At 39.9% G+C, this 26,345-nt stretch overlaps 1 protein-coding gene across 1 annotated transcript; it reads left to right on the top strand.

Moving 5' to 3' along the window:
• The first annotated feature begins 1,164 nt into the window (after positions 1 to 1,164).
• slc5a5 (solute carrier family 5 member 5) lies at positions 1,165 to 23,044 on the top strand. The gene is made up of 17 exons (XM_033621227.2): positions 1,165 to 1,246; positions 2,432 to 2,819; positions 3,296 to 3,361; positions 5,327 to 5,378; positions 7,333 to 7,400; positions 7,974 to 8,128; positions 9,185 to 9,325; positions 14,382 to 14,511; positions 14,950 to 15,038; positions 17,116 to 17,228; positions 17,516 to 17,586; positions 17,733 to 17,819; positions 19,040 to 19,242; positions 19,477 to 19,574; positions 20,492 to 20,577; positions 20,954 to 21,046; positions 21,296 to 23,044. Exons 2-17 carry the CDS (start codon positions 2,472 to 2,474, stop codon positions 21,419 to 21,421), a joined length of 1,926 nt encoding a protein of 641 aa, XP_033477118.2. The 5' UTR covers positions 1,165 to 1,246; positions 2,432 to 2,471; the 3' UTR covers positions 21,422 to 23,044.
• Positions 23,045 to 26,345: the final 3,301 nt, after the last annotated feature.

Below are 26,345 nucleotides of genomic sequence, written 5' to 3'. Positions count from 1 at the left end.
TTAAAAGGATCTTAAGTGTCACAGCTGAAAATAAACCAATTGAAAATGTGCTTTTCTTCGTACCAAAGCAATGCTGGAAGTCACTGTGATACAGCCACTCCGAGGGAGAGGTTCATTAGGTGCAGTAGCTCTGGCGACAAACAGTCAAAGACCATCTTCAGAAAACTGCAAGTCATGGGGTCAAGTGCACAAGTAGCAGAGGACAGATAAGATAATAGCCTTGAGATAAGATAATGGACAACTACTCCATTGAGGAAATAAGCATTGACAACATCAAAACAGAAAAAGCTACTGGTTGGTGGAGAGATTTGAACTTTTTTTCAATATATTGGATCTAATTTTATCTCTGACAACAGCTGCAAAGGCAATACAAATAGATAATGACAAAAAATACATGAAATAAAACATAAGCTTAGCTTTTTTGCACGCACAAAAAATCGTGCAAATGCAAAGTGCAAAGTTTCTGTCTGCCAGCAAAAAAATGCTTGAGCATCACCTGGGGTCTAACTGTGCATGTGCCCGAGGATTACCCTTCTTAAGTGAGATCAAATAAGGGAAATAGATAGCCTATAGATTGATTCTCATGATCAATTAATATTTTGGAAGTCTCTCAATTGTGAAAATTTCTGTAGTTCCAGGTTCTCAGATGTAAATATTTTCATGTTTTATGATTTTTTTATGATGATAAACTAAATATCTTTTTGGTGGTCAGACATAACAAGACATTTGAGGTAGCCAGCTTGAGCTCTTGGGAATTATGATGTAGACTTTTCACTATTTTTCTGACATTTTATAGCCTAAACAATTACTGATGGATAAAGAAATTAATCAGCACATTATTACAGTACAGTACAGAAAGTCTTACATGGTGAAAAGACTAAACTCGGAACCCAGACAGTTATCATACAGAATAACATTACATCTTTCATACGCACACAAAGTAAACGTTATCATAAAGCACACACACACACACACACACACACACACAGCCAACTACTTTCAGGCTCCTGAAAGTCCTTAAGATGATCAGCATGAGCCACCTGTCCATCACTTTCCTTTCCACTATAAATATATATGACTACGCAACCACCTTGTCATTAAACACACCTGAGTTACTTCTATAGAGCAGAAGAGGGAGGGAAAGGAGTTCACGCATGCCCGCATGCGAGATGAAGCAGCTGCTGATTCTGTCAGCACATTCCTCTTTCACTGAGTGGAAGCAACAGGACGGAATGGAGCAACAATGGTGAGTCTTTTAAGGTTTTAATTCAAGTTTCAGTTAAACAAATGCAATGCAGGTAACTTTGTAAGTGTTGAAACTGATCTTATTACTTATTTGCTGCAACTCTTTAAACTGATTAAATGACCACCTTTAATCTGCAGTACCTTCATTCTTATCAGCTCTGGATCAGTTATCAGAGGTTAATTACATACTAAAGATTATTAACAGTAATAAATTGAAAGTTGACTTGAATAATGTACCAATGAGAGGACATTGTGCTGCTCTAGGAGGATACTTATAACTTTATAATTTATTTATTTTTTGTCAAGATATTTTCTGGCCTTTAATTGATAGGGCAGCTAAGTGTGAAGGGGGGAAAGAGAGAGAGAGAGAGAGAGAGAGAGAGAGAGAGAGAGCAAGAGAGAGAGGGAATGACATGCAGCAAAGGGCCACAGGCTGGAGTCAAACCCACGCCGCTGCAGCAACAGCCTTGTATATGGGGCGCCTGCTCTATCCACTAAGCCACTGACGCCCTTTTCTAACTTTCTTTACCCCAATTAATTTCAACCTTTATACACTTGGATTTTGGTATGAAAAAAGGATATTAATGTAACTTTTTTGTTGATAAATGAACTACATTCACATAGCGACTTACCTCTCATTTGCACACCGATAGCCTTCAGTGTGCCAGCTTAACCCTCAGAGCACTGATGGAGAATTGGGACACCACTTCCCCTCACATGAACGCGCAAAACCAATGGGAAGGGCCAAGACAAGGGCTAAGGGAAAGAAATGGAATTGGTCCTTGGTCTGTAAGGGCTTAGGGCTTGAGTCAATGAGTCTGTAAGGGATCCATTTGGGATTGGGGGAGTGTCTTACCTGAGGACACTCTGACACATGGACAGCAAGACAAGGGATCCAACTGCCAACATTGTGGAATTAGTGGACGATCCGCTCTATGTCCTACACTACAACAGTCTTTGTCACTGGGTAGCTTAACAAATGTTATTCTTTTACACTCTAAAGTATTAAGTCAGATAGATATAAGAAATTTCTACATTTACTGATGCCCCACATTTGCTTTTTGCTACCTGCTGTCACGAGGAAGACACATTTGAGCTTTAAAAGTTCTACAGCTTTCACTAAGAGTAAATCACATTCATGCCTCGTGTCTCCATCATGGTCACTAATAGACTCTGACTGTAACAGATCTGCATGAACCAAACTACAAAGGCATCAAAGTAACAGAATGGAAGAGGAGCCTGCAGGTTTTGTCCTGGCCGACTATGCAGTCTTTGCTGCCATGTTGTTGGTCTCCATGGCCATCGGACTCTTCCAGGCCCTGAAGAAGAGACCAGGGGACGCCACTGCTGATGACTTCTTCACAGGGGGTCGGAGCATGCCGGCAGTGCCCGTTGGACTGTCGCTCTGTGCCAGTTTTATGTCGGCAGTCCAGGTTCTGGGTGTTCCCTCCGAGGCCTCTCGCTATGGCTTTAAATTCCTCTACATGTGCCTCGGACAAAGCATCAACTCCCTGCTGACAGCTTTCCTCTTCCTGCCAGTTTTCTTTCGACTGGGCATCACCAGCACTAATCAGGTGATAATAAGACTCCAGTTATTAGCCCAGTTATTGTCATGAATTGAAAAGGAGCATAATGTGGAGTGGTTTCACGTAACCTATCAGCAAAAATTTAAACATTTTCATTTGTGTTGTTTAGAAGCAATTAATTCTTAAAGAGTCATCAAAGTACTGTTTTATGAGTTTTTGATGGTAATGGTTGTAGATTTGGACCAAACTATGTAACAATTAGATGTCCCACAAGAATTAGATACAAGAGAATGGTTAAAGTTGAGGGTTTAAACAAACAAACACAAAAAAATAGGAATTCAATTACCCAAAATAAGAGTAGGTATTTCTAACCAATCATAGTGTAGAAAGAAAGGCAGAATTTCTCTGACACAATGTTGAAGTGCACCTGTGGGTCTGATGTGTGGGATGAATATGAGGTGAGAAGAGATGAGGGATGTGCGCAGAGATATTGTGTTCTGACTCCAGCCGTCTGCCTGTCATAGTATCTGAAGATGAGATTTGGCAGAGGGATGCAGCTGCTGGGGAGTGTCCAATTTGTGGTGGCAACGGTAAGCAAGACATCACTGTGCAGTCTGCCTTGTTGAAACAAAGTTGTATTCAGTGTTTTTAAAGAGGATGCCACATTTTCGGAACATTCGTCACCGGGCCTGGAATTTTGTCATTTTAGGGGCAAGGCCACTTGGCCTTTCGTGTTATCAATTTTTTGAGGGCACAAAGGCCAAAAGCCAGGGCAGCAAGGCCATACAATGATACGATGATTTTAAGTCCACGTTCATAATGAATTTAAGGACTAACGATGTATACCTATCTGTGAAATGAGTAAATAAAACAAGCTCAAGTAATAATGAGTATAATAAGTAATAATGTGATTTATTTAATAGCACTAATAAACCCAATGTGTTTTAAATATAGAACAACCAGGTTCATGTATTTATAAGCAAACAATCTTAAATATTAGGCCTAAATATTTTTTTGAGTGTACATGATAAACTGATTCACTGAACAAGACTGGCTTACAATTATTTTTGATGTGTTGTTAGATAGCTAACAAACAAACAAACTACAGCAGGGCTATTCAATTACTTTTTCAACTGGGCCACATATCAAAACCAGATCATGCCGATGGGCCACATTTTTAGCAGCGAGCAACCGATCCACTTTTTTTTTTTTTTTGCATACATATATTTATATATACACAGGTATGGCCCTCCTCAGCACGATGCAGAAACAGAATAAAAAAGAGCTATCAATGCACAGAAGCATAATAAGAGACATTAACAGTATCTAACAACACACACTATCTCTCTACCAGCATCTCCCTCTCCCCTCTCCTCCACACACACACACACATGCACACACCTCACCTCCTGATGCTTTCCTTACAGGTCAGTTACACAGGATATAGTTTTATACAGTCCATGGCAGCAACACTCATGTTTACAACAAAGTCACTATTTAAAACCCAATAATATCTCACTGGAATATAAATATTCCTCCTGACATCACAATACTGAGTGAAGAAAGTCACGTTATCTCAGCATGAAGACAAACATCAGTATCAGTCATTCATCCTGCTCTCTGTCCCTGCCTCAGGTACATCTTCAGATAAAGTGTTAGCCTACATACAGACAGCTTTCATTTTAGTTTTAAGTCTGTAACACTTTGCTATTAGCACCGCGAGTGCGATGTGCTTGTGTCGACCGCGATCGTAAATCATAATAGCGGTGAATGAGAGACTGTGGACAGAGCGGATTGAAATATGGCTTTCTACATGCTGATCACATGTATTGATAAAGTATTGGCTTGGCTGGCAGAGGTTTTATCGCACTTACTCACAGTAACAAGTGTAGTTGTCGTTAACTAGAGTCATCTTGAAGTTATATTCTCTTCATTTTGTGTGTCTGTGTGTGTGTGTGCGCGCTGTGAGGGGTGACATGCAGAGAGCAGGAGAGAGGCTGCAGTATGATGATACATGAAACCGAAACTTTAAAAAGTGTCACAGATAATGGCGGAGCTTACTATTATTACGGTGTTGATTAAACTTGTCTTGGGTTGTTTAATACCGGGTCTCGGTACCGATCCCTGCCCGGGCGTTTGATGAAGTCTCCTGGTTGGCCGGTGATAGATTGGTGTCAAACTGTCGTTACAGCCCGTCCGAGCGGTTCATGCCGGGCTCTAATCAAACCCCCCACTGGTGATGTACGCATCGTCTCATTTGATGTTGCCCATTAAGACTCCAGAATGTCATCGCATTTTTTTTTCTCAATAGACACAGGTGTCAAAGCCGTGTTGACAGGAAAGAGGCAGAGGAGAAAACCGCAAAATCACCTGGGGCAGTGCGGGCGGGGCATCAAGGCCACTGTGGCCTTAGGGCAGATATTTTTTTCAAGGGCACAAGGCCAAATGAGGAGGGCACGAGGGTCATGGCATGCACGATCTTTATCATCAGTATCACCTGTACAACTCTTTGATTGTTGTTGTGTGTGCTCATTTATTTTGCTTCCTTTTCCCAGCTGCTATATACAGGGATTGTCATCTATGCACCTGCCTTGATCCTTAACCAAGGTAGGAGAGATGCACCTTGGGTTGTAATTCCCACAATTCTTTGATATTCAGTCAATCACACCATTATAATACTTGACTTTCAGCATGAATTCACAACTCCATTACATGTTTAAGTGTATTTCTGTTCAGAGAGTTCCGGCATTTTTACACCCACCACTAAAACCTGGCAAGACAAACCTGTAGTAACAGACCCATCACATTTTGGAGGCACATATTGTGCTTTTCACTGAATTATATATATTTTGACAGCTTTAGTTGTTTCCCTTTGCAGAGTCACATTATTAATAGAGCACTGAAGGGATGACATTTTTTAGCCGAAGTGAAAGTTAACACCGCCCTGGTTCCCTTGCCAAAAAGCCTGTGGGATTTTTCCATTGGATTTTGGAGTACATCAGGAAAAATTTTTGATTGCTATACAATAGGTTGTAAATGCGACTGCACTGGCCTAACAGGCAAAGCATTAGACTAGTTTTTCCACCTCTATAGGTAACTTCGTATCTGATTCCTCTCCTGTGTCCTGTGGTGTCCCGCAGGGCTTGGTTTTTTGGCCTCTGTTATTTTCTCTGTATTTGCTACCATTAGGACAAATAATGAACAGATATAACATTGCATATCATTTACTTGCAGTAAAGTTGCAAACTTGCAGTTGTCCCCCTTATTATGCAGTATTGGGCCTATTTCCTCTGCTGCTCACTCAAACCTACGTAATTTAGGGGTAATATTTGATAAATCAATGTCATGTGATACACATGTAAAGCGCTTGACCAAATCTTGTTTTTTCCACTTGAGAAATATGAGTAAACTGAGATCTGTTGTTTCAACTGCTGAACTGGAAATGATTATACATGCCTTTATCGTCTCATTGACTAATGTACTTTTCTCCTCACTGAGTATGTCTGCTCTTGCTCGACTGCAAGCAATCCAGAATGCTGCTGCAAGACTACTAACTAGTTTAGATAGATGTTGTACTGTAGTGTCCTGTACTAAAATACCTTTATTGGCTCCCTGTTGTGTTTAGGATCCAGTTCAAATTCTCATTCTTACTTACAGAGAGTTACACGGCCAGGCACCCTCTTAGGCAGCTGAGATACTTCACCTGTATTCTTCAGCTTGCACTTAATACGCTACATTTGTTGTCTGTCCCTCATACTCGCCTTAAGACACCTGATGATCGAGGTTTGGCGGCCATAGCACACAAATTTTGGAATGCTCTGCCTACTCCCTTACGATCTGCTGACTCTCTGGTCTCTTTTAAAAGCCAGCTAAAGGCACACCTGTGTAGACAGGTGTCACTTTGTCCATGTGAATCTGGGGTTGGCTGTACTTTCTCTGGTGAGCGTCTTTACGAACAGAAACCGACAATCAAGGGTAAAGTTTTGAATGCAAAACATTTACTTCTGAGCACTTTTTCCATCACTGGATAAATATGAGCTGCAGAGGTGTTAATTATATTTAAATATGAAAGCGATATATTGCAGTGTGGGGTGTTTCAGTGCACTGTAATAAATTGTTATTCGGCTGAATTTCTGACATGCTCAAGGCCTGTTTGATGCCCAGGAGGGAAATTATATAGACATTTTTATAGGTTTCATGTGACTACAAACCGAAAAAAACATCACACCCATCCTTATGATTTTGTGAGTATAATGTTAGCTTGCTGTCGATACTAATTCGTTGGCAAACAACCACACCAATGCAAATTTAATCTCATTATAGCTTCATCTACACTGTGAGTGAATTAATGAAAGTTTAAATAGCAAGTTTTAAGGAACTGCTGTAGAGAGTACTTGCAGAACTTTAAAACTCAGTGTGTTTAATGTTTAACACATTTTAAAATCAAAATCATTGAGAGCCATCACAGTTTGGTGAACGCTTTTTAAACACTAATAATGACAAGTAAAAGGAAGGTGGTAAATTAAACACTGATCATTAACACCGATGATGTTTTTTTCAGCAACTGGTCTCAACATGTGGGTGTCTCTGTTTTCTACTGGGATCATTTGTACCCTGTACACCACACTGGTAAGGATTTCCTTACATCTCATCAAATCAGCATAGCACATTGGGTCAGTCTTAAACAGGCCGGACTGGTTTCTGTTGATTTTTTAAGGTGCATCCAGAATGCGAATTGACAGAAGTCCAATCCTTTTAGAAAAGGCTACACCTTGGCAGTAATGTCGTCACTCTAGCTATTAAAGATTTAGCATTGTATGTCAGCAGTTTGGTCAATGTTACTGCGTCCTCTTAGCAGTGCCACAGTTAGAGGAGGCAGTTAAATTTTTATACATCTGTTGTTTTGGAGGCATTGGTTCCTAGAGCTGGTTTTGTGTAAGATGTCAATATGTTTCATCTGAAGTGCTTGTTGGATGAACCCCCTTCCAATTTTATGAACTTTTCAAAAACACTAAGACAAGCATGCTCACTTTGATTGGTGAGCATGAAAAACTAGTCTCTCTCAAGTTTGTAACACCCACTGAAACTGGTGGAACAGCATACGTGAAGAACACATCTTACCTTTAATTTGTTTTTATTGAAGAAGTCTCAGATGTTGTGGTATGTTTTCCTGCCTGTCTCTTCCATCGTCTGTCTTTATAGGGTGGCATGAAAGCTGTGATCTGGACTGATGTGTTCCAGATCATTGTCATGTTTGCGGGCTTTGTTGCCATTTACATCTATGGCACAGTTCTTGTTGGTGGCCCCGCAGTGGTACTGGAGATCGCCAAAAACGGATCACGTATTAATTTTGATGAGTAAAAATGCTTTTTTTTCTCCTTTCACTTCAACACATAAATGACTGGATGACTCCACATTAGTGCACAATAAAATGCTCACACACTAAAATCTTGTCACAGTCCTACTATAGTTCCTTAGCAGCAGTATCAAGAAACCTTTTGATGATGATGCATCAATTGAAAGTTCTAGGGTGATATTAAAAAAATACAACTTGTATTGTATTACTTACTTTCTTAGTTTTTTCCTTCATTTTGGCAAACAAACAAACAAACAAAACAAAACAAAAAAATAGAAAATAAAAAACTATACAGTTAGGCACACAAGCACATTCCTTACCTGGGAAACACAAGTTTGACCAAAACAGTCTTAATTCCTGGTCCACTTTCCAGCTTTTTCTTGAGCTTTCATCCCAACCGAATCACCACACTAAATGTTGATACTTTACATTTTTACATTATTATGTTGTGGATACGATGAAACATAACATTTTAACAATGCTGTGATTAACTTGTGGTTAAGTTTAGGGACAAAAACCCCTTGGTTATGGTTAGAAAAATATGTTTTGGCCTAAATTATTCATTTCTAGTTGTGCTATCTTGGCAGGAAATGCCAAGATAGTAAAAAACAACCGCTTTTCACGGCACTCTGCTGGGAGGAAACACAGCGATGTTTGGTTATGTTGTTTGCTGGTCTCAGACAGTTGTCAGAAGAAGTTTGCAGTTTGGCAGGCATTTTGCCTACTAATTTAGAAATGTTGATATAATACATATGAAAAAAATGAATAAACTGCCAACATTTTCGTCTGACAGCTGGACTGTTCAGCCACATCTCATGGTTTGCTCAGCTGTCATTACTGGACCTTTGCATGGAACTTCAGTCATGTGATATCAGGTGGTTGTATATGGGATGAAATTGTAAATTGTAAATGAAGTCTTTGCATCCATGAGGAAGCTAGTAAGTGGACCTAAAGAAAAGATGTTTTTGTCAACTATACTTAAAGTCCAGTCGTTAAAATGGAAAGAGGCTGTAAAAAGTGGAGTGTCGCTCATTTCTTCAATATTGTTTTTCACCAGTTTTAGTGTTGACCCACGGCAGCGCTATACTTTCTGGAGCCTGACTGTTGGGGGTGCATTGGTGTGGCTGTCAATGTACGGGGTAAACCAAGCTCAAGTCCAGCGCTACATCTCCTGCAGAACAGAAAGAGATGCCCAGTGGTGAGTGGGGACCTGTTTGTCATTCACATAAAGTATCGAGTATTTAAAACAGTTATTTGAATTGAATTTGGGTTGAGTTCAGGGACTGTAGAAACACAGCAATGTAGCGTCTGTGAGGTCACCTGCAGGTTTCTAAAGAGACACTTTCAGGCTTGGTGTCAGAACAGGAAAATAAACAGTGCACAACAGGCTAAGACACTAATCAAGCAAACACAGCCTAAAACAAATACATCAGTAACTAAACATGCTGTGCAAGTGTATTTTTGGTATTAGCACTTTTCACTTTCACACTTTCACAAAACGACATCCACTTCATCAAACATTGTGTGTTGTATCCCTGTTCAGTCTGAGAATTCTTCTGCTGCACCTTTTTGTGCTGACTCCAACTTTGTCTCAATGAACATCCCTATTCAAGTACTAACGAGAGACATGGACATAGATTGTCCTGGTCAATACAGAGACAGTTAAATCATGATTCTTGTTGTGTGTGTTATGTTCATTCTTGTGAGGACACATCTACCTGATCAATCAACTGGCTACTTTCTATTCTCCCTGAACCCTGGGTATGCAATCAACAGAGCAGCAACTCTGGAGCTGGTAGAGATTCAGTGACTGATTGGAATATAAAAGTTGAATGGATAGTCATGACATTTTGTGCAGATATTCATGGTCCCCAGAGTATGAATACTACTGACTTTGGTGATCCTGGCTTTTTCTCTAGCTCACTGGCACCCCCAGAAATTTTTTCACAGGGGTGGCCAGATGGAGCCACTCAAAAGCCGTAACTGAATTTCAGGATTTAGATTATGCTTTTGTAGTATACAGTGCCCTCCAAAAGTATTGGAACAGTGAGGCCAATTCCTTTATTTTTGTTGTAGACTGAAAATATTTGGGTTTGACATCAAAAGATGAATATGGGACAAGAGATCAACATTTCAGCTTTTATTTCCAGGTATTTACATCTGGATCTGATACACAACTTAGAAGATAGCACCTTTTGTTTGAACCCACCCATTTTTCATGAGAGCAAAAGTATTGGAACATGTGACTGACAGGTGTGTTTTGTTGCCCAGGTGTCTCCCAATTTCATTGATTATTCAAACAATAAATAGCACTGAATGTCTGAGCTCACTTTCAGATTGGGTACGATAGGTTTTGCCTGTGCAGACTGCATTTAGAAGTGGAACCAACATGAAAACCAGAGAGCTGTCTATGGGTGAAAAAGAAGCAATTGTGAATCTGAGAGAAGATGGACAATCAATCAGAGCCATTGCACAAACATTGGTCATAGCCAGTACAACCATTTGGAATGTCCTGAAGAAGAAAGAAACCACTGGTGTACTAAGCAACAGACGTCGAACAGGTAGACCAAGGAAAACATCAGCAGTTGATGACAGAAACATTGTGAGAGCTGTAAAGAAAGACCCTAAAACAACTGTTAGTGACATCAGCAACAACCTCCAGAGGGCAGGAGTGAAGGTATCACAATCTACTGTTCGCAGAAGACTTCATGAACAAAAGTACAGAGGCTACACCAGAAGATGCAAACCACTCATTAGCAAGAAGAATAGGAAGGCCAGGCTGGAATTTACCAAAAGGTACAGAGATGAGCCTCAAAAATTCTGGGAAAAAGTTTTATGGACTGATGAGACAAAGATTAACTTTTTCCAAAGTGATGGAAAGGCGAAAGTTTGGAGAAAGAAAGGATCTGCTCATGATCCCAAACATACAAGCTCATCTGTGAAACACGGTGGAGGTAATGTCATGGCTTGGGCTTGCATGGCTTCTTCTGGGACGGACTCTTTCATCTTCATTGATGATGTAACACATGATGGCAGCAGCAAAATGAACTCAGAAGTCTACAGAAACATTTTGTCTGCTAATTTAAAGAAAGATGCAACCAAACTGATTGGGAGATCCTTCATCATGCAGCAAGATAACGACCCAAAACACACTGCCAAAACAACAAAGGAGTTCATCAGGGGCAAGAAGTGGAAGGTTTTAGACTGGCCAAGTCAGTCTCCAGACTTAAACCCAATAGAGCATGCATTTTACCTGCTGAAGAGGAGACTGAAGGGAGTAACCCCCCAAAACAAACAACAACTGAAAGAGGCTGCGGTGAAAGCCTGGAAAAGCATCACAAAAGAAGAATGCAAAAGTTTGGTGATCAATGGGTCACAGGCTTGATGCAGTTATTGAAAGCAAAGGATTTGCAACTAAATATTAAGTCTCATTCACTTTAATCTATTTTAAGTTTATATGTTCCAATACTTTTGCTCACCTAAAAATTTTGTGTTCCATTACAAATAATGCTATCTTCTAAGTTGTGTATCAGATCTAGATGTAAATACCTGGAAATAAAAGCTGAAATGTTGATCTCTTGTCTCATATTCATCTTTTGCTGTCAAACCCAAATGTTTTCAGTCTACAACAAAAGTAAACGAATTGGACTCACTGTTCCAACACTTTTGGAGGGCACTATAGCTATAGGCTAGTTGAAAACTATGCCAATGTGAAACCTAAGGAATAGCATCTTCTTTGGTTTCTTATTTCATAGTTATTATTGATTGAATTATCTAATGCATGGACTAATATCAGGACAGTTAACATTTTAAGTTCCACAACATTCCTGTTGTAATGTGTGATGTATCTATACATGTTAGGCAATTCATTGTTCCTCAAAGGCTGGTGGTCTTTTCCTTTGAAAGACAAATATACAGCTTTCATTTGAAGTACACTGATTGTAAAGAACAAAACATTTACTTTTAACAAGCCTTCTCGAGTTTAGGGGATACTCATGGGTACCCACTGAGCCTATTTGCATTTAGATATCTTAAGTTGGGAGTTCAAGTGACCCTTAGCCTAGGGCAGATTTAGGGCCCATTATGAATACCCCCCCTTAGCCCTACCCCTTGGCCCTACCCCTACATTTGCGAGGGGTAGGGGTGTCCCAATTCCTTTTTGTGTGTAGGGGTAGGGGGCATAACGAGGAGTAGTGGGTATGAAACTAGCCCTTCAGAGCGAGGGATTTCAGATGCTGACTTGCCAGCGAGGGGTAGAAGTCGCCATGGCTACCACTGAGCAAGAGACGGGGAAAAAGTTCATACATAGCTAACGTTACCGTCATCAAGTTGCTTATTAGCTAGCTAGCTAGCTCGCACTAGCTGGCGTCTGTCATCTGTCCTGTTCTGCAAAATTATCAGATTTTTCACATTACGATAACATGCCACCTAGTATAACTATGCTGCGTTGTAATGTTAGCTGGTTAGCTAGCTATCTAGCTAGCGGAAGTCCCCTGTCGTCTGTCGTTCATCAAACGAAGCATAATGAATAATGCAAACGCGATCGGTAAGATGAACTCAACTGGAGACTCCATTGTAGATGCCAATTGGAAATATAGATGGCTCGCAGCTTCCTGTTTAAAATAGTTACGTATGCGTGAACGTAACCAACGCGGTGACGTAGTGAGTGGTGTCCCAATTCCTAGGGAAAATTTCAACCCCTACCCCTCGTTGCTTCATTTCAAGGGCCAAGGGGTAGTGGGCAAGGGCTAGGTAGGGCCAAGGGCTAAAGGGTAGTGGACAAGGGGAGAGTTTGGGATTGGGCCTTATGCGTCAGCTCGATGCAGAACCTATGCCATAGCATACGCATGTGGCCTATGCCGTTGTGAGCATTTATACTTGTGCCTGGTTTGTCTGTGTCACTTTGCAATTACACCACCAAACCACCATTTGGCTGCTGCACACACATTACACGTGGCATAATAGCAACAATTTCAAACGCAAGTACACAAATCGGCTCAATTATAACTTGCAGGATTCAGAGACAAAGCTTTTTTTTTTCTTTTTTTTTTTTTGCTGGACAGGTTTTTCCCACAAATACAACGTGCTAATGTTATTTGTACGAGCCTATGGCATTTTACATTGTATCAATTAGCTTAGCAGCTAGTGTATATTTCCTCTACTCATATGAAGCCAGTGACAACAGCAACATTTAACAAAGGTAATGGCACAAAGTTCGGCTCCATAACTGCTCACAAGGTTCACTGATAAGACAGCTGTCTTATACGAAACACATTTTCCAAACAAATGTAAAATGCTAACATTATTAGCACAAGCTTCACAGAGCAGCTAGCATGGCCACAGTCATTGGCCACATTACATTGTCTCTGATATATCCTTTTATTCTAGCCTTTGCCCTCAAGTTTCGATGTCTTAGCAAATATTAGTTTAGTCCGATGTTATGCTATGGTCCCACCATTAATCGATTGTGCTGTTGACAATTAGGCTAATATTATGCTAAAATAGCTTCAGGTGAAGACTAATGTGATGCCAAGAAGGTGACATATTCAAACATGCATTATAGCCACAGTGACAGATCTAGACAACACCCTTTCTTAGAATAACAGTGAGAGTCATGTTCTTTTAATCCCCAGTGTGTTTGGATAGAAGGTGGAAAAAATAATAGCCGATTTCCAGAGCAGTTTCATTATTTACCAAGGCGTCTACATATCAGCAAGTTGTTTGTTTTAGGTTGACATAATGTTTTCACATTTCCTGAAGGTGAAAAGACATGTATTTGCATCTAACATGCACATGAGAACTTGTCTTGAGAGGAAATTCACAAAGTGAAATGTAATAGTTTTGTTCCTTGTCAAACAAGGGTTGTATTCAATAGGCTGTTTATATTGTCAGATAGCCCATTGTTTCTTTGCAATTAGTCATCAGGCATTTGATATCTTATTTTTAGTAGGTATACTTCCTGAAATTTCCATGATGGTATTCCCCTGTAAGATAAAAATATCTTGTTGAAGCTGACAACTTTTCATGTTGACAGTCAAGCCTTTACTTTACATGAAGAATGACGTTAAAATATACCACAGCCCTTTAGATTTCACCACAGTGCTCAGAATTAAAGTTTTTTAATCCCAGAAGCATGACCAGGCAAACCTGAAGATGTATTTTCCCACACACTCACAGCAGTAAGTCAATAGTGGAAATGCAGAATTCCAACAATAAACCGGGGTCACTACAATCATGTTTGCTTTTGATTGCAGGGCGCTGTTTGTGAATCAAGTGGGTCTGTGCCTCATTGTGAGCAGTGCAGCGACCTGCGGCATCGTCATGTTTGCTTATTACATCAGCTGTGATCCGCTGAAGTCTGGGAGGATTTCTGCCCCAGATCTGGTACATAAGACACTCATATTGATCCATGACCAGAAAATGATGCTCAGGAGGGTTCATATTATACTATAGGTTTCAAAATCTGCACCTCTAAGATTTTCTTTGCCAAATGCTCCTTCCACCCTCCATATTTTAAATTATAAAGTTTGGCTTGGCTACATAATGTAATACTTAAAACCTCAAATATTTGCTTTAGCTGTTTACCACACTTGTGCTTTGATGTGATAAAGGTCAAACAGTGCTGAAAGTTAAAGTGTGTTTTATAGATTGTAAAAAGGATAAAAAAAAGTTACCTATTATTGGCTGGTGACTCAACACAATGAGAAAATAATTCATTTACCAAATGAATTTGGTTTTATTTGATGAAGAACAATTGGAAAAGTATATTTTTCTAACACAGATATTTACTTTGTCACCATTTCCCCCTATCGTCTGATGAAGTACATGCCATACTTCGTGTTGGACATATTCAAAAACCACCCCGGATTTCCAGGTCTTTTCCTTGCCTGTGCATACAGCGGGACTCTGAGGTATTCAAACTTGGTTTCTGTAAACGAAATTTATTACAGGCCTTCTCCTAACATGGGAACCAGTTGTGGAAAGTAACTAAGTACATTTATTTGAGTACTGCACAGTACTGTATTTCATTTTTAGGTACTTGTATTATAATATTCTGCCGTTTTATACTTCTACTTCAGTACATTTTAGAGGAAAATATTGCACTTTTTAATCAATTACAAGTATTTGACAGCTACTTGTAGAACAAGTACTTTTACTTTTGAACTTTAAAGCGGCAGTTGGAAAAAAACCTTCTTTCTTATTTGCTGAAATTGTCACTGTATTCACACGCACTAAATGAGACACGTAATCTGTGAAAAAAAATCTCATTGGACATTTCTTGCCTCAAATGTTTCAGAGACAAATTTTAGTGTACTGTTTAGCTGTAAAGTGAGAAAGTTTGTGATATGGCCATTGTGTTGGCTGCAGTAAAATGGGAGTACCAAGCACCGCCCACCAGCCGGACGAACAGTACACTAAAACATGTTTCTGAGAACCTTTGTGGCAACAAATATGCAATACAGTAAGAAAATCTTGATTCATATTTGATCAATGCTGCCTAGTTTGACGGTTTGACCGCAGGTCATGGAGCGATTGGCATGACTGACAGCTGCATTAGAGACTCCTCAGCTGTGTTAGAGCCTGTATCCACGTAGTGTGTTTTGTCTCAGTGCTGGTGTCTTTCTTCAATTGTTCCCTATGAGGAGAGAGCATATGCACTGGCTTAGACAAAAAGTACTGCGTCTTTTTGCAGAGTGCTCTGCTTTTTTAGTGCAGCCGCCCCAAGCATTTTGGGTTGAAAACTTTTTAGAAAGGAGCTAGTGATGTTGCCAATATTTAAAGAAAACTTTGTGGATGTAGTACTTCTCAGGCAAGCACAACCAGCCGGAGCCCACAGGAATGATGCTCCATGATGCTTTTTTTTCTCCAAACGAGGATTACAATATACTGAGTTCCCATAATCTGGTTGAAATTAATATATATATTTTTAAACATTTGAAGATCCACTCATTACTAAAAGTGTATGCCATCCAAACAGACAGAAAAAAAACAACTAAGGTAATGGTCAAACTTGTCACATTGAAATTTAAGGTGTGCTGATGGATTCACGTCGTCAAGTCATGCATTGAGTAACATTACAAGTAAATGTTCCACCTTAAAAGTTGCCAGTTACAAAAACAGACACAATTTGTCCCTGATCAGAGTGACCGTCCTCTATTGACCAATCAACGGACTGCAGTGTTCACAGCTCCACCTTTTAGTACCAGATCTGTGTGCTAGGTACACCAACAGAGGGGTGACCGAAAATAGGGACGATACGGAACGGTTCCATTGGTACCATCCACAACTTTTCACAGTGGAAACGGAAAAAAAGCCGAACCGCACTGAAACGTACCGTATTGCTTGATGGAAACAGGGCATATGTGGACCCTCAGAGACTCCTGGGCCTGGCTGGTTGTTGCTGCTGATTCTAGTGAATACCATTAGAGGCAGTAGGAGGGGAGGATTGATATCTCTCCTGTACTTCTTTCACAATATTTTGACAGTTTCAGCAAATATGACACAAGGTTATTTTTTATTAAAGTCACCACCTGTAGCTTTAAGTACTTCTTTCTGCTGATAGTTGTTTACTTTCCCTCGATTTTGAATGAATGACTCTTACCTGTGATAGAGGACGTTTTTGTTGTATTACTTAAGTAAACAAATATGAGTACTTTTCCTACCACTGCAGGGAACTAATTCAGCCTATTAAAGCCTTAGTGTGTTTTGAATTGTTTACATTTGGCGGTCTCTTGTGGTTCTACCAAAAATACTGTGGCTCTCATAGGTACAGGATCACAAGTTCATTTACTAATTTAAATACATTTCTAGAATTTTTAAAGTAAAACGTTGTGTAGTTTTATGATAGTAACAAACCTTAAAGACACACATTTGAGCACTCTGCCCTTCTTTTGTGTCTGTGATTATCACAAGAAAGAGTATTAGTATGTAAGCACTGTCAGCGAGCAGCTGATGTAGTATAACTTGTGCCCACGTTTTTTTTCACAGTACGGCCTCCACAAGTATCAATGCAATGGCTGCAGTAACCATGGAGGATCTGCTGCGACCTCACCTGCGCCACTTGACCCAGAAGAAACTGATCCTCATTTCCAAAGGACTGTGTAGGTTGATTCTCACCACGAACGTCCACATAATGAGTTGTTCTATACTCTTGTATGTATTCTTAAAAAATCTCTTTTGTTTTACACAGAAACAATAAGAAAACTTGATTTTCACTGGCACCACCTTTCACATTTTGGAGTAGAAATCATGTTTTATCATCATTTCCTCACATTTCTCATTGACTCAGTAGTAAATGATACCACCTCCTGTTGTTATATTTTGGAGCCAAGTCGAATGCAAACATAACATTTTGCACAGCCACAATTTATTCTCTTGTCTCTCTCAGCATTCCTGTACGGAGTTGGCTGTATCACCGTAGCTGCTTTGTCCTCCTTCCTGGACTGGGGTGTTCTTCAGGTATAGCTTCCATCATCTACCCTGAATCCATTGTAAAAATGTAACATGAACACAATGTACAGAGATATACGTTGCACTTAATGTCATAAAATCTCAGTGGTGCGTTTGGTGGTTTTTCCAGAAATGCCTTTGTCTTGTCTACTCAGGGATCGTTCACAGTCATGGGTGTGGTCAGCGGTCCATTACTGGGCGTATTCATTTTGGGGATGTTTGTCCCAGCAGCAAACAGGCTGGTGAGTGGCTTGATTTGTCCGGTGTTATAGACTGTAGTTCATTTCTTGCTTTTCTTATTCAGGGAAACTGGAATAAGAGAAAATCCCTGGGTGTGGTAAAAATGATTCAAATTATGTACAGATCAAAAAAATCAACTATTACCTGTAGTATCCAAAAATGAGAGACAGTTTACATGATTTGTAAATATGTTAAGATAACATGTTATGTTGCATTTAAACTAATCCAGTAACTAAAACAATCAGGAATTAATGTCAGCTATTGTAAGAAAAAAAAAAAATTCAAACGCTTGCCCACTGGTCAGTGTCACATTCCTTTCTTAACGAGTTTGTTTCTTGTCTTTGTGGCTTAACAAGCGCTAAAACAATGTATGCTGGTAGCCATGTTGTAGCCACATCATAAATGTAAGTAAGTGGACTTAGCAGAACAGTAGAAGAGATGTGGCGTCTTGTTTAGTTTCATTTAAAATAAAGCTCTTACAGAGAGAATCACAAAAGATTTAATTGATTTTATTTTATTTCAAACAAAGAAAATTAAAATTAAAAATATAAGTAGGAAAACAAAACCATAATACCCAGCAGGCATTTTCAGTAAACAACATAAGTATTTCATGTCCGAAAAGGAGCAGGAGGAAATGAATAATTATTAAGTCCTCCTACCACTTTTTTATTTATTTATTTATTTATTTATTTATTTATTTTACCATCAATAAACTTTATATAAATGTAAATATTCCCACTTTCTGCTCCAGTGTTAACCATACACACCTCAACTAAATCAAACAAAAATTTAACATTCAAGACAAAATAAGAACAGATCAATCTGAATACACACACACACACACACACGCACACATACATACATACACCTTTCTCTCTGTAGTTGTATGTTGTTACACAACCAGACCGTTTTTATGGAAATCAGTCCATCAGTCAGTCATCACCAACAAGTAATTTTATGACAACTTTCACTGACGTTAGGTGTTACTGATTTACAGTGCTGCAAAGCAGTGAACTGAACTACATGTAATTAAACTAGCAGTTTAACTGTAAAATGTCTCATGTTGAACATTTCTTTACAGTGCTTTAAGAGCTAAGATTTTGCTTCTTTTGGAGCCCTGTCACCCAACAAAGGAACACAGACGAAGACCGGCTCTGTGTCGCCTCATGTTTGCCTCAAGTTCCCTAACATCTGCTGTTAAAAGCTGTACTTGTTCTTTCAGGGGGCGTTCGCGGGAATATCAGTGGGCTTCTGTGTCTCTCTGTGGCTGGCTGTTGGTTCAACTCTTTATCCACCCAGTGAGGAGATTATGGGTGTCCTGCCCAGCTACGCAGGCGAGTGTGGAGCCAGCAACGTCAGCCTGAACAGCACCCACCACCAGGACCAACATTCCATCTCCACCCGGCTTCACCCTTATGACCAGGGGTCAGTGAGTTCACCAAGGCCTGCACTGATACACAACTGTTTTTTCTCAGGTGGTTTACATTTGTTAAAGATGAAGCAATTTATTAGACATAATACAAGTAAAAATAAGATAAGATGACTACATTCCTAAATGGATGTGTTTCAGATGGTGTAAGTCCTGACATAGAACTATGTACTTCACATGCTACAGCATTACAACTGAAAAATATTTTAAAACTTTTTTTATAATCACAGGGGCCTGCTTAACTTCTACTACATGTCCTACCTCTACTTCGGTGCCATGGCGACTAGTTCGGTCGTGCTTGTTGGGCTGATAGTGAGCTACGCAACAGGTAAGAAGATAAAAAAAGACACAAGTGAAAACTGCTGACACACGATGACACAGCAGTCAGAGCTACTGTTTTAATTAAAGCCAATAAACTACACTGAGCTGCCTGTATTCTCCACATAGTAACTATCACCCAGTGCAATCTGACATAACCGCCGTGCAATAAAAGCTCATAATGTTCCATTTTTGATGATACAGTACAGAGAGGTGTGAACTTTGCCGTCATTTTCATGCCTCTACGTCAGACAGCCGTGCCAAGAAGGCATTTTGTTATATGGATGTCCATCCCAAGAATTTGGCACAAATGTCCACTTAGACTCAAGGATGAACTGATTAGATTTTGGCGGTGAAAGGTCACTGTGACCTTTCAAAACATGTTTTTGGCCATAACTTAAGAATTCATACTCTTATTTTGACAAAATTTCACACAAATGTCTAAAATGATGAAAGGTCAACTTCAAAGGTCAACTTCACTGTGACATTGTAATGTTTGGTTAGAAGATGTGTGTCTACTGTCATGGCTACAGCTTTGTCTTATATCCTGCTCCCCTGGTGGCCCATAAGGTCATTAGTTTTGCTGATTTTGAGTTTCAGATGATTGTAGTTGCACCATGTCACGAAGCTCTCCATCAGTCCTCTGTACTTTGCACTCTGTAAAAATAGTCTTGAAGTGAGGACAGTATGTGTCTCACTGGAATTTATCCACTGGAATCATACATGTCAACATTGCGATGCCCAAAAATACACCTTTTATTAATGTCCTTCAAAGTCTTCACTACATGTATTATATGAGTCTGATCAAAAATGGATGAAAACTGCAACCTGACCACAAAGCAGTAATTCTAGCTGCTTGTTAATCGTGGCGATTAATCTCATTACATTACATTGAAAACTGAATAAATTCTGTTGTTTCTCTCAAAGGACCAACAAAGAGGAGTCAGATCAAAGAGGGTTTGTTATGGTGGGATCTGAAGAAAAAGCACGTGGATGCCCCATCAGAGCGCAGAGTAAGTATTACAGTATATCATGAGCTTATTACTTTGTTAGGCGTCGTTTTATCTGAGGTGGTGGAAAAAAAGAATGCGGACATGAAGTGAGGAAATAGAGGAGAATGAATAAAACCTCATAATGATTTCTGTGCATTATCTATTGTCTTGGGCCGGGTAACACTGTACTCTGACCTTATGGTTCACATTTTATGTTTTCACTGGAGACTCCAGATTTGATTTTGTTCCAGAAAGTTGTATATGTACATTTTGTAAATAATTTAACAAAATGAATCCCTGTTAAGACTAAAACTACTTTATTATTATTACTAGATCGTTTTGGACTGACACTGCATGTACAAGTGTGAATGTGTTGGCTGTCTGTGTTTGTTTTAAGACTGGAACAATGTCCAGGATGTGTCCCTGCCTTCTGCACAATACATGCGGGGATACGCTGAAGCTACCTGTGAGCCTACATAGAAATAACAAGGTAAAAAAAATGATTCAATAAGTTATTGCTTAACAAAATAACTTAAACACAGTTATGGCAGATATGGTGGATAAGATGTGTAGCATCACAACTCCACAACTTGTAGAAGGCTTTGCTTGACAACTGCTACAGTAGTTTAAAAATCAATATCATGTTCAAGAAGTGTGCGCCTGAGTTTTATTGCTCAGTGTGTGTGTTTGTATAATCTTGGTGTCCATCAGTTTTTGTTTCTTATTGTTTTGAAACCAGAATCTTGGAGACAAGGCGACACATAATCCACAGCTTGTGCCTTTGACGGATCTGCAGAAAGACGACGCAAATGAAAAAGAAGGACCAGCAGATGTTGTGAATATTAAATCACCACTCAGAGTTTAGGAATTGGAAACGTAACTTTTTTATACTGTACCAATAAGCACTAATAGCTGTGGCATTTCCTCTCTATGGGCAGTGAGAATTTTTTATATTTGTGTATTTTTCTTTGTTTGGAGATACGTGTAGGTAGAAGAAAAACAATTTTTATATTAAAAAACCTCCTTAAAATGTGTTTGGATAATGAAGGGATTTATTGTTGTGCCAGTAAATGTATAGCCTGTAATCAAATACCCTCAGGTGTTATTTGAATTCCTTTAATGTTGAAAGGCTCTGTCGTCAGGTCATTAATTCTGGTATGTCCCATATCTGTAGCAATGCACACCTGCACTTCAACCAGTGTTAGAGGACTTGTGACAGGCGGCCTGAGGTTAACTGTGTGTGTGTGCAGTAATGGTAATTCAGCTCTTATTTCATTTTCAAGTTTATGTTTATACATTATGTTACCCACAGCACCTGGCCAGCTAAGGAGTCTTTTTTTAGTTTTATTTTTTATACAGAAAGTGATATGACTCTCTCAGTAGTTTCATGTACAACTCCTATAAATAGAAGATCTCCTTGTGTGTCTTTTTACATAAATATGAACTGCAGAAAATACTGTAAAGCTATCAGAACCATTTTCAGCCACAATAGATATTTTAAAAAAACGAGTTCATAGGTCATTACTCATCCAGTCTACACACAGCCATCATTTTCTTTAGCCTCTTTCACACAAAGTTAATGGTAAATTATTGGGATAATCTTTTACGCAACACTATTTTTAACATTCACACATGCACTGCATTTAGCTTTTCAAACATCTCATGGCAATGCTGGAATAAATGATGCAAGGGACACTCATTTAATGGATGCCGGCTGACAAAACAGGAAGAGAAGACGGGCAAGGCTGGATGTACTTTGTATACACTTGTTATTATGCTTATTAATTCCTTATAATTGTCTGGAACATGGCAGGTGAGGAGCTGTTTTTATCTGGTACCAATGTTCTTGTAGTGTATTTAATATTCAACAAGTTTGGATACAAATAATGCGAACAAATCTTGGACTTTTAATCATCAGCTGAGTGTTGTGATTGGTTTGATTGCTCCTCATGAATGCATTTTTGGTCTGACAGACGTCACCTTTTACATGCTTGTCCCTGCAATGTTACTGACGAAAAGGATGTGACGTCCTCTGTTGGAAATAGTTTGTTGAAATTACTTTGTGGATAAAAGATGTTTCCTTTAGCTTGATTCCAGTTGCTACTGTTCACTGTCTGGCAAGCCACTGCTTAGCTCCAGCATCAATGGAAGAACATTAAAGCATCAGTTTTCCTCCTACAAATAAAAAGGATTTATAAGCAATAAAACACACTGTGCTATCTTCAATAAACTAACCTGACTTTATGGCTCTCCTCCACTTGAGCTACTGTTTTGCAATGATTTAGCACTTACCCCGTATTTTCTGCTTGTTACCACAGTCGTCTCTGTTCAGAAAGAGTCACACAGGTTGGCTTTAACTAATGCACATTCCTTAGCACAATGCCAGTGGTATTAGAAGTTTTCAACACCTATACTACAGTATAGGCCTATGATTGATGTACACCTTTTGTAACAACTAAAAATAAAACTTATTCAAGTTTTTCTGTGACCATGTTTCAAGACCCCAGCGTGCTGGAAATTGTCTCATGTGAGGAATACACTGAGTCATAAAGCATTTCCTGTGAGTAACCGAGTTTTAAGATATAAATTCCAGTTTGCAGCATAAAGTGGGGACCGATCATGTATATTTAGGCTACTTGGTGATTTAACTCTATATGACAATTGCTTCATGGATCCTTCTGCATCATTTACGCTCCAATGTCAATTAATTAAACCTTTATGTTCTTGAAGTTTTTAGGGTTTTTTTCCCCCATGTATATGTGGTACCTTATAGATTTTAAAGGGACAGTTCACCCCAAGATCAAAAATGCATGTTTCCTCTTATGTCTAGTGCTATTTAACAGTCTAGATAGTTGCCAAGTTTTGGAGATATCAGCCATAAAGATGTCTGCCTTGTCTCCAATATAATGGACCTAGATGGCACTCGGCTTGTGGTGCTCAAAGCAGCAAAAAATTTTTCAAAAAACTTCACAGCGATGTCTGTTTCCAGAGATCATGACCCAGTTACTGAAGATAATCCACAGGCATTGTTGTGAGCAGTTTCATATAGGAACTATTTCCTTTCTACCGAACTACACTCGCCAGTTGTACAACTGCACAAAAGGAAGCGTGCATCTACTCATGAATGAGAGAGGTAAACATCCCTTGCATCCTCCTCAGTTGGGCTGTAATGTTTTAGTTCAGTGATGCTCGTTAAGACAAGGCAAGTTTATTTACATAGCACATTTCATTAACAAAAGTGCTCTCCATAAAATACCAAAAGCATCAGTAGATGCACGTTTCCTTCTGCACAGTGATGGCTGTAGTTTGGTAGAAAGAAAATAGTTCCTAGATGAAACTGCTCACAACAAGGCCTGTGGATTATCTTTAGTAACCTGGTCATGATTTCTGGAAAGAGACATTGCTGTTGAGTTTTTCAAATGTATTTTTTTGGGTGCTTTGAGCACCACAAGGTGAATGCAAATGAGTTCTGTTATTTTCAAGAGAGGGCAGACATCTCTACAGCCAATACCTCAGCGACTCGGCAACTCACGCTGAAACAATCTAGATGATTTTAGATTTTTTTTTTTGGGATGAACTAAGCTAAATTTTGAGCTAGGGATTTTTAGGTGAACAATAGGAGCAAATATACAGTAGGGGATGTACTAGGTATATCAAATTGAAATAGGTGAAGACTATTAGACTGCTATTAATATATAGCTTTTTCTTGTGCTTTTATGAGTATGTTATCGACAATTTGATTTAGTAATCATTTACTTTAAACATTGTACTTATTTTATCTGTTTTGTCTCTTTCCTTTTAGAGTTGTGATAGCTACTTTCAGACGATGAAAAGATGGTCACAAATTTAGAGATCATAACTTACTTAATTTATGTTAAAAGGTTATGACCACTGATTTTTTTTTTTTTTTTTTTAAAAAAAAGGATTTAAAACAATATATTTAACCTAGTGGTACTTTATATACAAGTTTATTTACTTCATCTTGTGTAGGAAAATAGGCATACTTTTAGTAGAGTAGTACAGTGTCTTTTTTTTTTAGCGCTCCTTTACTCAGTTTTCATTTCAAGTCCCACAATAATTAGAACTGATAATAAAACACTGTGGTAATATCCAGCTATTAATGTGGATATTGTTTAGGTGTATACTGACACCTACTGATGACTGAATGTCACTTCAGAATTCAGACCTACACACATGGCTGCCACAGATCCATTATGGCTGCCAGATACATGTTAACTAATGAGTACAAAAGCATTTCATATAGCATGTTGGTCATTTATTGCATTTTCTTAATCTTTCACCCATTCTCACTATACAAAAGTAAGCATAACATTTCCAGACACTCCATCCTCCAGAATAAATTGGTAGGCCTAACTGAGAGTCTTTCTTTACTGTTGTGGGATTGTGCTTCCGTGCACATTGGTCCTCAATCCCTCAACCACCTCCATGTTGCTGCTGCTCGTCTTCAGCCCGCTGCTTCACCACTCATCCGCGGCCCTGTTAGAGTCCTCGTCCGCTACAGCACAGTCCAGGCGCTGAACACCGGGAAGCGCCAGGTCCCTTTCGTTAAGCTTCTCCAGAAACGAGGAGAGCAGCCTTTTGTTTAAATGGTCCGTCAGGGTCCTTTCCTCTTCGACCCGCTCCTTGGCGACATTTCCATCCGATTCCGCTTCTTCCGCCTCGGTGTCCGCGCTGAGCTGCGGAGGGGCCGACCGGTGATTCAAGGGCAAGCCGTTCGACTGCTCGTCCTCCCCGGGCTGCTGCTCCGTCCAGCTCCCGGCGTCCGCCCCGGATTCCGTCTCCATCCGTGATATTAAAGAGGTCTGCAGGGCGGCATTCTCCAGCTCTTTGAGGCGTTTGCTGTGGAGGCCGCAGGCAGGAGGTTCATTTCCAGTCGCGTTGTTGTTGTTGTGAGGTGGCTCACCAGTTTGCTCCATCATGCTCTGCGTCAGTAGTGCAGCCCACAGATATGAAAGGCTTCTGCGGCGCAGACTGAGAAGTGTCGCCTCCCTGTGGCCACTGGTATTACTGCAGCATGCACACTGCAGCTCTAGGCCAGAGGAAGACAGTGGTTGGAAAGTATTCAGTGAAGATGTCTGACTGATGTCAGAACAGTTTGTTCGCCATTGTAAATGCCAGATTTGGATTGGTCAACTACATCATGAGTGCTATACTGTAGGCAACTGGACTTGCTTGCATTTCTTGACGACGTTTCGCCTCTCATCCAAGAGGCTTCTTCAGTTTTAAATGACTTGTATGGAGTTGCAGGCTTTAAACCCTGTGGACCCTTGCAGAGTCGTTGGGGTCACATGTGAGTTGTTGACCCACCTGGCCATCATGTGAGTCATTAGGGTCAGGTGGGGCCAGATGTGAATGGGTGTGAAGTTGTCTAGGGGGGGGGGGGGGGGGGGGGGGGGGGGATCCCAAGACTGCATTGTAGATGGATGATGAGGGTGTCATATGCCCGACCTCTGTTTAACTTTGGTGGTTCCAGTTTGATGTAGATGGCTTCTTTTGCTCCTCTTTCAAACCAAAACCTTTCTTCCCTGGCCAAGATGTGGACATTGCTGTCCTCAAAAGAGTGTCCCTTCTCCTTTAGATGCAAGCGGACAGCTGAGTCTTGACCTCTCCTGTGCTGTGCCATGCGCTTGTGGAGTGGTTGTTTTGTTTCCCCAAATGTACAAATCTGTGCATTCCTGGCTGCACTGAACTGCATACACTACACTACTCTGCTCATGCCTGTGCCTGGGTGTTTTGTCCTTGGGGTGGACAAGTTTCTGTCTCAGTGT

This window comes from Epinephelus lanceolatus, chromosome 6, assembly GCF_041903045.1.
Source record: "Epinephelus lanceolatus isolate andai-2023 chromosome 6, ASM4190304v1, whole genome shotgun sequence".
Taxonomy (NCBI): domain Eukaryota; kingdom Metazoa; phylum Chordata; class Actinopteri; order Perciformes; family Serranidae; genus Epinephelus; species Epinephelus lanceolatus.
The sequence above is the reverse complement of the archived record's forward strand: the minus strand, read 5'-3'. Positions and strand labels throughout refer to the sequence as shown.